Genomic DNA, 15,882 nt, shown 5'->3' with positions numbered 1-15,882 from the left:
CACACCATGTACAAAAACCTCTATCGAGTGTTTACAAACATGTGTATACCAATGACCCTCTTGAATGAAGCGATATGTACGAAAACGATGGAGAAAAAAACATATGCTGGTGCTAAAACGCCAAAAACGCTTTTCTTGGATCATTTAGTAAGTTTAACTGTTCATCTTTTCCACTATTTCGCTCATATTTTCCGCGTTTGATTACGAAATTCGTAATCTAACATCAAACCTTTTTGTGACAGGAATACGCATTTCGACTCATTCAAGAGAAAAAAATAAAGCATGCATTAAGACGAATTACACCTGAAGATGGACCTACAGGGTTCAAAATGCATCGTGTACTGAATAAAAACCGAAAAGTTGAGATTGAAGGCGTTTTTCACAACAAATTAGGTTACAAACCACCTGTGAGCACAAAGAATTGGAGACGATTGATTAAAAGCTGATATCCAAATGTGCCAATGCTATAAAATCTCCACAGTTGAACTTAATACGAAGACGGCATGAGTTTCCCAGACCAACAGGTAATTTACTTGTGAATGGTTAACCACAATTTATTATTTCATAAGTAAGTTTTCTCATGTTGTAAAATCGGATGTAAAAATGTATTCGTGAACTTCGTTAATAATCTGTTTAATACCACACTGATATTTATGACAGTTTGCAAAGTGATCACAATACTTTTCCATGTCTTCTGGTATCATACGTATAGGTGTAACTAACTTTAAATTTGAATAGTGGTCATTATTTAAGTAACTAAACTGGATGAAGTAATGCATGGCTTCATTAATAGCATTCAAGAGTGAGCAGGGGTGATCACATCTTTGGTTGGCAGACCCTTTTGTCTCGGGTTATTGACTAAACCGAGTGGCCGATGTGCCACGTGAGTTGGAGTTAAAAGTTTTGAATAATTTAAGCTGTGTTAGACTCTTTAACATTTCAAGGAAGTTTTAATAACTTCATGCGTGCAATTTCCAAGCATTAACAGTAATTTATTGCCCAAATATGGCAGGCTATGAGTGTTTATTTAGAATCTTCATCGCTATAATTTATGACACAATATGGTTGTCACAATCAAACATTGCTACCCCAATTAAGTCCACCATTATGGCATCACAATGGACGTATCCCAGAGTAGACGTTGTGGGAAATTTAAAAAAGAAATCCAAGTGAGTTAGCTAGCATATTGCATGGTCTATTTATCTAGGAACTTGTCTGAGTCCCTCCAATCATGCGTGTAGTAGTGATATGTTAAAAAACACACATTCAGGGTGACTATGACGACGTTACAGTCTTTTAGGGATGGTGAAGAAGTACCTCGTCTCGCAGAAGAGCTTCTGTGAAGTTTGGAAGGTAGGAGACGAGGTAGCGGCAGAATTTAAGCTGTGAGGACGGGTCGTGAGTCGTGCTTGGGTATCTCAGTCGGTAGAGCATTTTCCCGTGAAAGGCAAAGGTCCCGAGTTCGAGTCTCGGTCCGGCACACAGTTTTAATCTGCCAGGAAGTTTCACATACATGATTCTTGTCATAATAAATATGAACGGCGTATTTCAATTCATTTTGAGATACAGAGTCCTAAAGTTAAATCAGCTCCGAAAAATCTCAGTTGAGATACAAGAAATATTGAAGCATATGGCTTGTTGCTAGAGATGAACCTTTCTATCTGTTTGTTTGGATCATTAATTTCAGAAGCATTATAGGCAGAAAAGTGAAGGTAATGGACTTGTACCTCTATTGAAACAAGCCCTTCATATACGATTAAAGATATCTAATCGCGCATCTCATTCATCAAATATGTCGCAAATAGAGTGCGGCTGTGGAGCATGTTTGGAGGGTGTATCAGTTTACTATGGAGGGATACAGTATAGCTGTCTAGCTATAATGCTATAAATTCAGGATGATATAGCATTAATAAATAAGTGCCACTACCTTTCTCCCTAAATAGCAATTTTCCGGTCGGGAGTGACAGTGTATGTACAAAACACACGCATTGCTTGTCATAATATAATTACAGATCTCTGATCACGAACGTCCCGTATTTACTATAGCCTGCATGCGTCTTGGGATGGCGATCTTGAATAGTAGTTGGGTGATACTGAAAAGCAGATGCAAGGGGGTGTTTGGACAACTTTGAAAATTAGTTGAAAGTCGGTAATTGAAAGTATGGTAACCCTTTTTTAATCAATATTGGCTGTAGCATGTTTTCTAACTTAATTCTACCACATGAAAATCAAGAGGGACGCAAAAAGTACTTAAATAAATAGGCAGTGCAATAAGCAATATATCTCAGTTGGATTTTTTAAAGTTCCAGCCGTTTTTACACTGAGTCATGTCCTCTGTGGCCTCGTAGTGGGGAACTGGTCTTGGGCAGATTTTCTTGATTGTGGGAGCCATTTTGGGTCATAAATTCTAGCGATAAAGAACCTATATACACCCACACAGCCTGCCGTGTAATAAATTATATGAAAGGATGGAAAATAAATTAGATCATAAATGAGTGACTTTCAAAATGACTGGTAGGAGAGGAAGGCATAAATACTTGGGACCGAACTGTTAGAATACCATTACCTCTATCTTCCATTAATATGATTTAGAATAATTTGAGTGTTTTTCGGTGATTCATTTTTACACGACTATATGAACTTTAATTTTGTTTGCATGATCTGAGACAGTTGTAACTGTAGTTATTGCTGCATTTAATGTTAGAGTTAGTGTATTTATGGACTTGTTTCACATTTAACGATTGTTTTTGAAGATCAAGGACTTTAGTTTATGCCGCAGTGAGTTGTCGGTAGCTACGCTTACTGATCTTTGAATACTTGCTGCTGATTTTGTGAATTGGTGCGTAGTTGAATGACCATTGCTCAAAAATGCATTGTATGCCCTGTTCACATTGCATAAATTAATCTTTTTTCAGTTGTTTGAATTCAATCCAAAAGTCTATATGAAGCCACCATTCTCGTATGTGTTGAATTTAAACACCGCTTCAGTTGTATAGTTACTCTATTACGAAAGCATGACCAGTTTCTAAACGTTAGTTATATTATTAGGTGAAGTCAATTAGAACATGATGCAGGACTGCATTTGATATTAAACTTTTCTCACGATTTCTAGACATAAAAAAAAGGTGTTGAAATATCCAGTTGTGTCAGCATCATTATCCTATAAGATTTGATCCATTTATTTCACAGATTTTCAAGTTTTTTACTTATTTAAATGTCTTTTTTAAGTTTCCATACCTCAGTCAGCAAAAACGGTACACTTGTAGGATCACTTTGTTATCGAGTTGATTGTCCGTTTGCAAAGACCCATTTTTCTCAGGCACGGGTAGTGATACCAAGTTGAAATTTCTGTGAAACACTAAGGTCCACGGTAGCATGGTGGCGTACAACATTCAAACTTTTACATCAATGCGCTCACAATATACGGCCATTTATGTGACATATTTTGACATTCGCAAACTCACTCGTCAGATAAAGTATACATGCAGACTGAAGCAACGAATGGAAATTTGTGCCAATACTGTGATTCGAAACCACATCCCCTGCTCACTAGGCAGATGCTCTAACCACTACGCCACCCTGGCACAGTCGCCTTGCACAACTGCACGGACTACCGTAACACGCCTCCCTCTTCAATTCAAATTCCCATTCGCTCCTCAGCGCACTTGGTATTGCCCCTAAACTCAAACAGCATTGCAAAGGCTCTCCGACAGTACTGGAATAGCACTTCAGCATCCAACGAAACGGGGAATGCCGCCTGAAACCCAGGCACAGGTGCTTTAATCAAATGAAATTACATGGTATTAGACACTTTTTCAAGTCCCAAACATCTATGATGTATATATGCAGACTGAAGCAGTGAATGAAAATTTGTACCAAGGCAGGGATTCCAACCTGTGTCTCCTACTCACTAGGCAGATGCGATAAACACTACACCACCTTGGCTGCTACTTGCTGTCAACCTGTCTGTACCGCTGATGAGACACCTTGTTCTCAGGGACAGATGGAGGTATCAAATAAAAATGTATGTCAGCTGCTAAAATCTAATCCCTTGGCGGTGAAAAAATTTAACATTCTAAGTCTATGCAAACAAAAGATGCGACTATTTATGTCACATTTTGAAAGTCACAAACTCATTCATCGAAAGGTGTAGATGCACTATCTGTATACTAAAATAAAGTTTGTAAGGAACGTTCAGAGAGCGAATCCTTCTCGCACTTGTGCGTTTTTTAAATTTTTTCATGTCCAATCAACTACAAACGCATTTGCGGAACATTTCGATGTTGAATATTTGGGCTTTAAAGCGGCGGTGCACAATCGACCCCTTCTGACACAAAAATAATCAAACCAACAACTTTATCCACACCAATTGCACTAGTGCGCTCATACAGTGTAATAAAAAAAAAAAAAAAAAAAAAAAAAAAAAAACACAAGCGATCTTTTTTTTTTGTAAAGTGCTTTGCGATTTTGTTGTTTTCAGTTCATCTTGGAACACACGAATATCTGACTGCTGCTTAGTTTTCGGTTCACACTCGTGTACCCCATTTTCGTCGCCCGCTAACGTCTTGTTTACAGACTTTGCATTTCGTTGGTCGAAATGTTCGAGGATTTCCTCATGCCAATTGACGCAAGTCTTTGGTCACATTCTGTGGAATCCATCAGGAAGAGATCTACACAGCTATAAGTTGGTGCAGAATCAAGTGCAGTGCAGTATTCAATACGCCTAAAGATGTATCTGTCTTATATGTCCAATCTCTTCAGTCACGTTGCCCAAGCTTACGTGTGTTTTGGAACTACAACCTATTTTGGTCGACCTCCAGGAAATTCACGACTGATGCAAGCACGACCACGACGGAATTATGCCAAACAGTTGTCTTTTCTGAAGATGACTGCTTTCTAAAACTCGGAAGATGTGATTAATAGCACTGCTGATAGGTCTTAATGATGATAGTGAAAAGACCCTCAGATTACATGTTCCGTTTTTCGTAATACCGTTCCATTAAACGCTCAGTGTAAACAAAAACCGTTTAATGTCGATTGCTGTAAGGAAAAGCTCGTGTATCTCGACTAGGAAGAGTGTAATCCGTATACATATAGTAACGGGAGGCGAAATCTAAGGAGCTGACAACTATTATGTTAACCAAGGTCAACTGAAACCAAGAAAATTATCGCTTGTTTATTTGCTAACTCTGAGCTTGTCGCCATCTCAGCTTTAAAGGTCGGAGAATAGTTAATGCTGAATGGTGAACAGCAACATACACCACCTGACAAAAAAGGGGAGCAACCACAAAACATAGACGGTTGTGATCGTAACTTCGTACATGCGCACGCCACTGATGTGTATGTAAATGATTAGACTCGTGACGTAGAACGGCCACCATTATTTCATTAGTGTTGTTCGTGTCTAGTGTTGTTACCAAGCGTGGTAGGCTATATACTATGAAGGACTAGATCATAGCCCGCATCTCGTGGTCGTGCAGTAGCGTTCTCGCTTCCCACGCCCGGGTTCCCGGGTTCGATTCCCGGCGGGGTCAGGGATTTTCTCTGCCTCGTGATGGCTGGGTGTTGTGTGATGTCCTTAGGTTAGTTAGGTTTAAGTAGTTATAAGTTCTAGGGGACTGATGACCATAGCTGTTAAGTCCCATAGTGCTCAGAGCCACTTTTGACTAGATCATACATACTCGTATGAGGCAGCGTTGTCGGGATCTGACAGAGTTAGAAAGGGGGTCTCAATCTAGACTCCTTCAATCTAGACCCCACCTTCCAGCTGTTCGAATCGTACAGTACCCAGGTCTGTTAAGCATCCAGATCTGACACAAGCCCATTGTGGGACAGCCTGGGAACGTGGGCCACACTTGTAGTCAAGGTTATGACTACCACGTGGGAGCATCGCCGTTCTTTATACCAGGTACATCTGCATCTGCCATCCGAGGATGAATACATCTACATCTACATAGTTACTTTGCAGTTCACACTTAAGTGCCTGGCAGAGGTTTCATCGAAGCATTTTGATACTACTTCACTACCATTCCACTCTCGAATGGCACATGGGAAAAAGGAAAACCTAGATCTTTCCAATCGAGCTCTGATTTCTCTTATTTTATTATGAGGATCATTTCTCCCTACGTGGGTGGGTGTCAACAAAGTATTTTCGCATTCGGAATAGAAAGTTGGCGATTGAAATTTCGTAAATAGATCTCGTCGCAAAGAAAACCGCCTTTGTTTCAGCGACTGCCACCCCAACTCGCGTATCATATCAGTGACACTCTCACCCCTACTGCGCGATAACACGAAACGAGCTGCCCTTCTTTGCACTTTTTCGATGTCCTCCGTAAATCCTACCTGGTAAGGATCCCACACAGCGCAGCAATATTCCAGCAGAGGACGGACAAGTGTAATGTAGGCTGTCTCTTTAGTGGGTTTGTCGCATCTTCTAAGTGTTCTGCCAACAAAGGCAGTCTTTGTTTCGCCTTCCCCACAATATTGTCTATGTGTTCTTTCCTATTTAAGTTGCTCGTAATTGTAATTCCTAGGTATTTAGTCGAATTGACAGCCCTTATATTTGTGTAATTTATCGTATACCCAAAATTTATCGGATTTCTTTTAGTATCCGTGTGGATGACCTCGCACTTTTCTTTGTTTAGTGCCAATTGCCACTTATCGCACCATACAGAAATTCTCTCTAGATTATTTTTAATTGGAATTGATCGCCTGCGGCCGGGGTGGCCGAGCGGTTCTATGCGCTACAGTCTGGAACCGCGCGACCGCTACGGTAGCAGGTTCGAATCCTGCTTCGGGCGTGGATGTGTGTGATGTCCTTAGGTTAGTTAGGTTTAAGTAGTTCTAAGTTCTAGGGGGCTCATGACCACAGAAGATAAGTCCCATAGTGCTCAGAGCCATTTGGTCCATTTTTTTTTATCGTCTGATGATTTTACTAGACGGTAAATTACAGCGTCATCTGCAAACAATCTAATGGGGCTGTTCAGATTATCACCTAGATCATTTATGTAAATTAGGAACAGCAGTGGTCCTTTGACAGTACCTTGCGGAACGCCAGATATCAATTATGTTCTAGTCGATGATTTACCGTCTATCACTACGAACTTTGACTCCTTGTATCATCCCACATCCGTAGTCGGGGACTATCAGCAGCCAGGCTAGGAAAATACGGTCCTATGAGCAGGGTGTTCAAAGCTGACTCGCAGGTGTGCACCACCCTGAGTGACCATCGTTGGCGAGTCTGGAAGCGATCTGGGGAGTGGTCCAAGACGTCCAACATTCTTGTAAGGAAAAAAAAAACGAACACGACTTTAGCTGGAGGCTGGTGGCGACCGAGAGACTCCGAGGCACAACAGTGCATCACCGAGATCCGCCGTCTTCACGTGTTACGTCTCATGCGACAGTATCATGCTGCCATTTTTCAACGGGACAATGCTCCTCTACACATGGAACGTGTGTCTAAGAACTGCAGAGTCGTGGTGCGGTACTCCAGGGGACAGCAAGGTCGCTATATCTGTTCTCGACAGAACATTTGAAGGAGCACCTTGGACGTCAACTCTGTCCCAGAGACAGAATCCACGATATAAAGGAGCAGTCACAACAGCTGTGGGCCAGCTTGTGGCAGTATACAACTTTCAAGATCACCAGTTCAGAAATACTTCCGCACCGTGCAATGGCAGCAGTCAACCAGCCTGAAAACGAATCAGGTTTACTAGTGGCAAAATTCAGTACTCCTCCAACGAAAAGACAGGGGCAAACCACGGCAGTGAAGGATGCAATTCCTTTCAGCTTGACTTTATTTTTCGTCGCCACGGTCATCCTTGTAATATTTACATTACAAGTAGCTTTGTACACTGGAGCACCGAAAAACAGGCAGAATACGACGTTGCGGTCGGCACCATGTATATAAGACAACAAGAGTCTGGCGTAGTTAGATCGGTTACTGCTGCTACAACAGCAGATTATCAAGATTTAAGTGAGTTTGAATGTGGTGTTATAGTCGGCGCACGAGCAACAGGACACAGCATCTGCGAGGTAACGATGAAGTGGGGATTTTCCCGTACGACCATTTCATGAGTGTCCGTGAAGACCAGGAATCCGGTAAAACATCAAATCTCTGACATCGCTGCGGCCGGAAAAAGAACCTGCAAGAACGGGACCAACGATGACTGAAGTGCAGCCCTTCCGAAAATTGTTGCAGATTTCAATGCTGGGCCATCAACAAGTGTCAGCGTGCGAACCATTCAACTAAACATCATCGATAGGGCTTTCGGAGTCGAAGGCCCACTAGTGTAGCCTTGATGACTGCACGACACAAAGCTTTACTCCTCGCCTGGGCCCGTCAACACCAACATTGGACTGTTGATCACGTTGACAACTGGAAACATGTTGCCTGGTCGGACGAATCTCGTTTCAAATTGTATAGAATCGATGGACTTGTACCGGTATGGAGACAACCTCACGAATACATGGACCCTGGCTGTCAGCAGGGGACTGTTCTATCTGGTGGGGGCTCTGTAATGGTGTGGGGCGTGTGCAGTTGGAGTGATACGTCTAGATACGACTCTGACAGATGACACGTACGTAAGCATCCTGTCTGATTACCTGCATCCATTCATGTCCGTTGTGGTTTCCGATGGCCTTGGACAATTGCAGCAGGACAATTCGACAACCCACACGTTCAGAATTGCTACAGAGTGCCTCCAGGAACATTCTTCTGAGTTTAAACACTTCCGCTGGGCATCAAACTCCCCGGACATGCACATTACTCAGCGTATCTGGGAGCCTTGCAACGTTCTGTTCAGAAGAGATCTCCACTGTCTCGTACTCTTATGGATTTATGGACAGCCCAGCAGGCTTCATGGTGTCAGTTCCCTCCAGAACTACTTCAGACATTAATCGAGTCCATACCACGTCGTGTTCTGGCACTTCTGCGTGCTCACGGGGGGCACTACACGACACTAGGCAGGTGTACCAGTTTCTTTGGCTCTTCAGTGTACACAGTAGCGCGTAAACGCCGGCAGCGTTGCCACTGTACAGTGCGGAAGTATTTCTGAAATTGTTGATCATGAAGGGGGCACATTCGTGCAAGTCAGAATGTTAAATGGGCTCATGCCGCCAAGTTCTTTGCAGATTTGACTTGATTTTGTAATCACATAGCCTCTCATACGGTGATGAGAGGTTCCATTTCTTCGTTCCCCTGTGGCTGCTTTACCTCTTTTGTCAGGTAGTGTACTTACCAAAAGTCACAGATGAAATGAGATTAAATATCCGAAAATTTCGCATCGGCCTTGATTGTGACAATGCCAGCGGAGAATAACGGCGAATTAGTATTTTCGTGCTCTTATTTACCTGACTTATCGCCTGACGCCTCCTTTTGTTTTTGTTTTGGAAATATAATTTCCACAGCTACACATGGATTTTATTTTATTTTCTTATCTTTCGTTTTTTTGCGGCAAGTATAGAGGTCGCAGCTCCATTCTAAAGCTGTTACCTCTGCCAGTAGTCAAGTTATCGAACTGGAAACCTGAATCACCACTGGTCAACAAACATTGCGTTGACAGCGGTTTTTATCACACCAGGAAATTGTTGAATCTTTCTAAAACCATGTTTTTGATACACCAACATCAGAGTGGTAATGTGCTCACAATTGGCGAATATTTTGACAAACAATAATACCGCTACGTACCAAAAATGTTTTTGTTTCATCGTTTACTTAAAATATTAATAGGTGGCCTTCGTATGTATTCAAAACGTGTCATAGCGGGGTAAAGTAAAACAAAATAATGTGATTAGTATAAGTACAATACAGTGGCACATACACTTGAACGATATGGCCACGCCGGCCGGAGTGGCCGTGCGGTTCTGGGCGCTACAGTCCGGAACCGAGCGACCGCTACGGTCGCAGGTTCGAATCCTGCCTCGGGCATGGATGTGTGTGATGTCCTTAGGTTAGTTAGGTTTAATTAGTTCTAAGTTCTAGGCGACTGATGACCTCAGAAGTTAAGTCGCATAGTGCTCAGAGCCATTTGAACCATTTTTGATATGGCCACAGTGAATCTGTTGGGATCAAAATAAATTTTATATCAAGCTTACCATATCGGCAAAACGTCGAAACTGTGAATTTGGGTCGTCGATAGCTCCACACTCGATACCAAACGCACACATTCCGATGACGTCAGTGGTGAACGACGACAGCAGGTCCTTGAGCTCCAAGTCGCGACTGGGCTGCCCGTTGATGCGAGCTTTCACCGAGTCCTGCAGCCGTGTGCAACACTCCTTCACCAGGAAGAAGTCTCGCTTCATGTGCTCCACTGTGAATACCAGGTTGGTTCGCAGACGCATCTCCTCCCACAAGACGCCGGTCAGGATGAGCATATGCTCTCCCAAAGTGGCTGTCTTCGTCCATGGATTCCCTAGTCTGGAAGAAAATGAGTAATGTTCCATAAACAATGTGACAGCCGTCCTTTAATTTCCTGGTCTGTTACCAAGCTTTCAGATTTCTTATGGAAACCGTAAAGCTTGAGCGAAAAGCCAAATTCGTCGACAGCACGCAGATAAACAGTCTAATACAAAGACGAACATTCACAAGCAGTCATAACTCTACAGTGTTGCACTAGTAACGCCCTACTCGAAGCTTCTGATCCTGTAGCAGTCTGCTGGTTGTAAGTGTACCACTCACCTTAACCTGGTTGGTGTACATTTGGCAGCAGTAATGGGACATGTAAGCTCTCTATTAACAAACTGTTATCACAATTCAGTTAATTTACAGCAATAGGATTGTTTGATTAGTAGCAGAGCTCATATCCATTAATCATATTCTCTTCTAAAAACGATCCAATGCTCCTAACTAACATTAACACAGTTAAATTCTTAATTAAAAGTATGTACTGTTAATGAGTTGAATAATAACAGTTTAAGTTTTGTAACACCTAGGATTTTATCAGACATCAATAGCTACAATATCTATCTCTTACACGCATATTACTGAAATGACAAATCTATCTCTTACACATCTCAGTCCATTAGCAGCGATAATTCCTCTAGTTATCTGAAATAGTGAATGTAATACAGATTCGGCATACCATCTCTTCCCTATTAACTGTTTGACATCCCCTTTTACATCTTTACCACGATTACAAGACTAGCGTCCAAACTCCACCCTCAGACTCGTGATTCAACCAATGCGTATTGGCCCCCTAAGTGTGCTCCAGTTCAAAGGCAACCAGTGGCGGAAAAAAGGGTGCGCTGCATCCTGCGAAGGTGATGGTACGCTTTCACGGTTCCGTCTGGTAGTTCCGCTCATTTCAGTTAACATTTCCAACAGGCAAACCGACCGCGACGGGAACTCCACCAGGTCTCGTTCCCATATCAGCAGGCCTGGTCTCTTAAAAAACGGCGAGTTCTCTCCAGATGTTACTAGGTGACAGGCCAGTCCTTAAGACTCAAACCCGCTAGCCGGGCACCGGATAGTACCGTACTCCACAACTCCGAAAATACCGACCTTATTTGAGTGACATGAGAGTTCCGCAGGTGTCACTGTAATGTCTCTACCACCTGCGTAAGCCAGGGACTTAATAATCCTCTGAGTGGTGAGCGGACTGTCCCGTTCTCCACAGTGTTTTGTACCACAGCCGTTCCCCAACTCCTGGGGAAACGAACCGCAACGTTTCCACGAATTCCCTTGTCCGAAACGACACAAGTCCAGCACTTTTTTTTTCAATTACAATACTCAGAATCAAGTACGGTAATCAAAGTTAAATAAAGTGATGAGAATCATGTGTCCCTCATATCTACAGACCAACAAGCGGCAAATAGTGTGTGCTGATTAATGGAAGGAGGCAAAACTGACGGCTTGTAAACTTTCAACTCTTACTCATGGTGAGTGGAATTTCTTAATATTTTACCTGCTTGGTAGCTACTTATTAGAAAATTATTCTTGTTAGTTTACTCCCTTCTAGGTATCATGGTAGCATTCTATGTGGTTTTATTTTTGAAGCCTGCTATTTGCGAAAATTTGCTGATGAAGAAAGCTGCGTCATTCCCTTCTCTTTTTTCGAACTGAACAAGCCTTTTGTATGTCCACTGCAAATAAACTTTATCATTTTAGTTATATTTTCTTGGTGCCTTACAAGAGTCTTCGTCTACCAGTTTGTACAGATCGCAAGTGATGATGCAGATTAAATGCTGCAGAATCGGTCGTGCCTATAAATAAATGATTTACAGCTAAAGCGGTCCTATCTTTTCAGAGTGATACATCCAGGTTGTAGCTGCCCAGACTTCAATGTCTGCTGCGTGAAAATGCAAAGTTGACCCTCCCCCACGCACGAGGTATGGTTAGGAGGTAGCCAGTTGTACCACAGACAGATGTCCCCTTTACTAATACAAACTTTTCATGTAGAACATTTTTTTCTGACGATGCGTCATTATCGAGATGTACTTGACTCAAGTTAAATCAAATACTCTGTATAGTGCCTCTTTGGAGTTAACAGGTTTGTGTCACCTTAGTGTGGCAAACAAACGAGGCAAAAAAAGGCAGACTCATTACCAGCGCGAGAGTTGCACAGAAGTGCGCTACGAGCTCCAGTGGCAGGTCCTACAAGAAAATTGTTGTGCATCAAGGAGAGGATTACTGATGAAATTCCGAAAGCTTATATTTCAAGAAGTATCGGCCTATATATCACTTTCACCCACATACGTCTCGGGAAATGATCACGACGAGTAATCAGAGACATTACATGTCCCAATCACCATTCCAGAATGGAAGAGGTGAATTGGAAAATTGTGGTGGTACCAGAAGCACTTGCCACCACACACGTAATGCGTACTACGTAGTATGCCATTGTAAGACGTCACGCAGCCGTGGCTGCCTCAGATCCGTGCCATCGACGCGTTAGTGGTGGCTAAGCAAGTCCTAGACTCCGCTGCGGCGCGAACGCATACAGGTAGGTGCCACCGCGAGGACGGATGGAGGAGAGAGCAAACTGACAAGGAACGAGTCTGGTGTTGGGGAGTGAGCTGGCAACAAGAAGTGGGCGGTCACCAGCAGAGTAAATGGCCATTGGAACTGAAAGCACGCCGTGGCTGCTGTGGTGGGACAGCTGGATCAGGGAGGAGCGAGCTGGCCAAATACTTATTGCACGGCGAGGCTGGGACCAGTTCACTTCATTGCTGCACTACTGGTCGTTAAAATTTCTACTCCAAGAAGAAATGCAGATGATAAACGGGTATTCATTGGACAAATATATTATACTAGAACTGACATGAGATTACATTTTCACGCAATTTGGCTGCATAGATCCTGAGAATTTAGTACCCAGAACAACCACCTCTGGCCGTAATAACGGCCGTCATACGCCTGGGCATTGAGTCAAACAGAGCTTGGATGACGTGTACAGGTACAGCTGACCATGCAGCTTCAGCACGATACCACAGTTCATCGAGAGTAGTGACTGGCGTATTGTGACGAGCCAGTTGCTCGGCCACCATTGACCAGACGTTTTCAGTTGGTGAGAGGTCTGGAGAATGTGCCGGCCAGGGCAGCAGTCGAACATTTTCTGTACCCAGAAGGGCCCGTACAGGCCCTGCAACATGCATTATCCTGCTGAAATGTAGAGTTTTGCAGGGAACGAATGAAGGGTAGAGTCACGGGTCGTAACACATCTGAGACGTAGCGTCCACTGTTCAAAGTGCCGTCAATGCGAACAAGAGGTGACCGAGACGTGTAACCAACCAATGGCACCACATACCATCACGCCGGGTGCCACGCCAGTATGGCGACCACGAATACACGCTACCAATGTGCGCTCACCGCGATATCGCCAAACACGAATGCGATCATCATGATGCTGTAAACAGAACCTGGATTCATCCGAAAAAATGACGTTTTGCCATTCGTGCACTCAGATTCGTCGTTGAGTACACCATCGCAGGCGCTCCCGTCTGTGATGCAGTGTCAAGGATAACCAGAGCCATGGTCTCCGAGCTCATAGTCCATGCTGCCGCAGACGTCGTCGAACTGTTCGTGCAGATGGTCGTTGTCTTGCAAAAGTCCCCATCTGGAGACCCAAGGATCGAGACATGATCCACGATCCGTTACAGCCATGCGGATAAGATGCCTGTCATCTCGACTGCTAGTGATACGAGGCCGTTAGGATCCAGCACGGCGTTCCGTATTACCCTCCTGAACCCACCGATTTCATATTCTGCTAACAGTCATTGGATCTCGACCAACGCGAGCAGCAATGTTGCGATACGATGAACAGCAATCGCGATAGGTTACAATCCGACCTTTATCAAAGTCGGAAACGTGTTGGTACACATTTCTTCTCCTTACACGAGGCATCACAACAACATTTCACCAGGCAACGCCGGTCAACTGCTGTTTGTGTATGAGAAATCAGTTGGAAACTTTCCTCGTGTTAGCTCGTTGTAGGTATCGCCACCGGCGCCAACATTGTGTGAAGCTCTGAAAAGCTAATCATTTGCATTTCACAGCATCTTCTTCCTGTCGGTTAAATTTCTCGTATGTAGCATGTCATCTTCGTGGTGTAGCAATTTTAATGGCCAGTAGTTTAGTTAGCTCATGAGTTGCGACTACAAGTTCGTAATATACAGTCCTGATAAATAGCGGTACACGGCACCTATTTATTGTATGAGTCCTATGATACAGGAGCCGATGACTGGAAGTACCTATTTGATTCATAGTAGGATCTAATAATGACGGAAATATAACGTTGAAAGTACTCGTCTGAAAAATAAATACTATCAAAATGCGGCTGCGATGTTACGTTCCCTTACCTTATCCCCAAGTACGGTAAACAATCATATTCCTGCTGCAATTGCCGCTGGACATCGCTTCACTCTGCTGCACTCTTTCGTCGATTCGCCCTGCTGTACTCCCAAGTAACTTTGTCAGCAATACTCGATTAAAGGCGGTAGTCTCGGAAGTATTTCCTCTCGATATCTGTATTACCAAGGCCTGTGTCGTGTCTGTACTCGTTCTCGCTGCAAAAGTGTCACTGATTGCATCCTGCACTTCAACTGTCATTTCCTTCTATTTCGTTTATTTTCTTGTGGATTTCAGTTGGTCGCAGACACAAGGCTCCGGAAATTCAAGTAGTATTAATGTCTGCTGGCCAGTAAATACTTTAACTGTTAAAATGTTTGTTTATTGCTGGAGATTACGGCGAGGAGAAATCACAGGTCAGTACTCTACACCCTCAACACCGAAAATATTGTGATAGTGAAACGTCCCCTTAGAAAAATTATTGAATTACTGTGCTGGTAAACCCCTTACGTTATTTGATTTTCAAACAGCTGAGCAGAACTGAACGTACTCAGACATTTCGCTCTTTACTTATTATGATCAACACTAAACTGGCACACAATATTTTTAGCCCAACGCAATCTGACTTTCAATAATCCCTACAAAAGAATGGCCCTGATTAACAATAACCTATACCTTTCATGAATCACTTACCTCACAAAAATCTTCGTTACTTGAACTACTGCAACACAGCGAGCGCCAATACCGCCAGCTAAATAAAAGATTCTAACTACTGAAGGCACTAACAACTGATAGGCATAGTTAGCAAATGAACGATTTTGATAAAGAAGAACAATGTATTTACCTTAATGGTGTTCAAAAGTCATAATATATATATATCAGTTCATGTCATCCAGTCTTACAAATTTACTGTCTCTGATGGACACACGTGCAGATCATCCGCTCTCAAAACTCCGCCATCTCTCTCCCCACATCCACCACTGCTGGCGGCTCACCTCCAACTGCTCAACGCTACGCGCTGTCAACAGCCAACTGCCCAACACTACAATAGCGAATATTACAACAATGCCACCTAGCCACAGACTGCACACAGC

At 43.2% G+C, this 15,882-nt stretch overlaps 1 protein-coding gene across 1 annotated transcript in view; it reads right to left on the bottom strand.

Moving 5' to 3' along the window:
- Positions 1-15,882, bottom strand: part of LOC124593917 (cytochrome P450 6k1-like) — a 97,598-nt gene that overhangs the window by 55,128 nt on the left and 26,588 nt on the right. The window contains exon 2 of the mRNA XM_047132267.1: positions 10,096-10,420. Within this exon, the coding sequence (XP_046988223.1) occupies positions 10,096-10,420 (325 nt within the window). The remainder of the gene's footprint in view (positions 1-10,095; positions 10,421-15,882) is intronic.

Source organism: Schistocerca americana, chromosome 2 (genome assembly GCF_021461395.2).
Source record: "Schistocerca americana isolate TAMUIC-IGC-003095 chromosome 2, iqSchAmer2.1, whole genome shotgun sequence".
Classification (NCBI taxonomy): Eukaryota; Metazoa; Arthropoda; class Insecta; order Orthoptera; family Acrididae; genus Schistocerca; species Schistocerca americana.
Note: the sequence above shows the minus strand (reverse complement) of the source record. Positions and strands in the feature narration are given on the sequence as shown.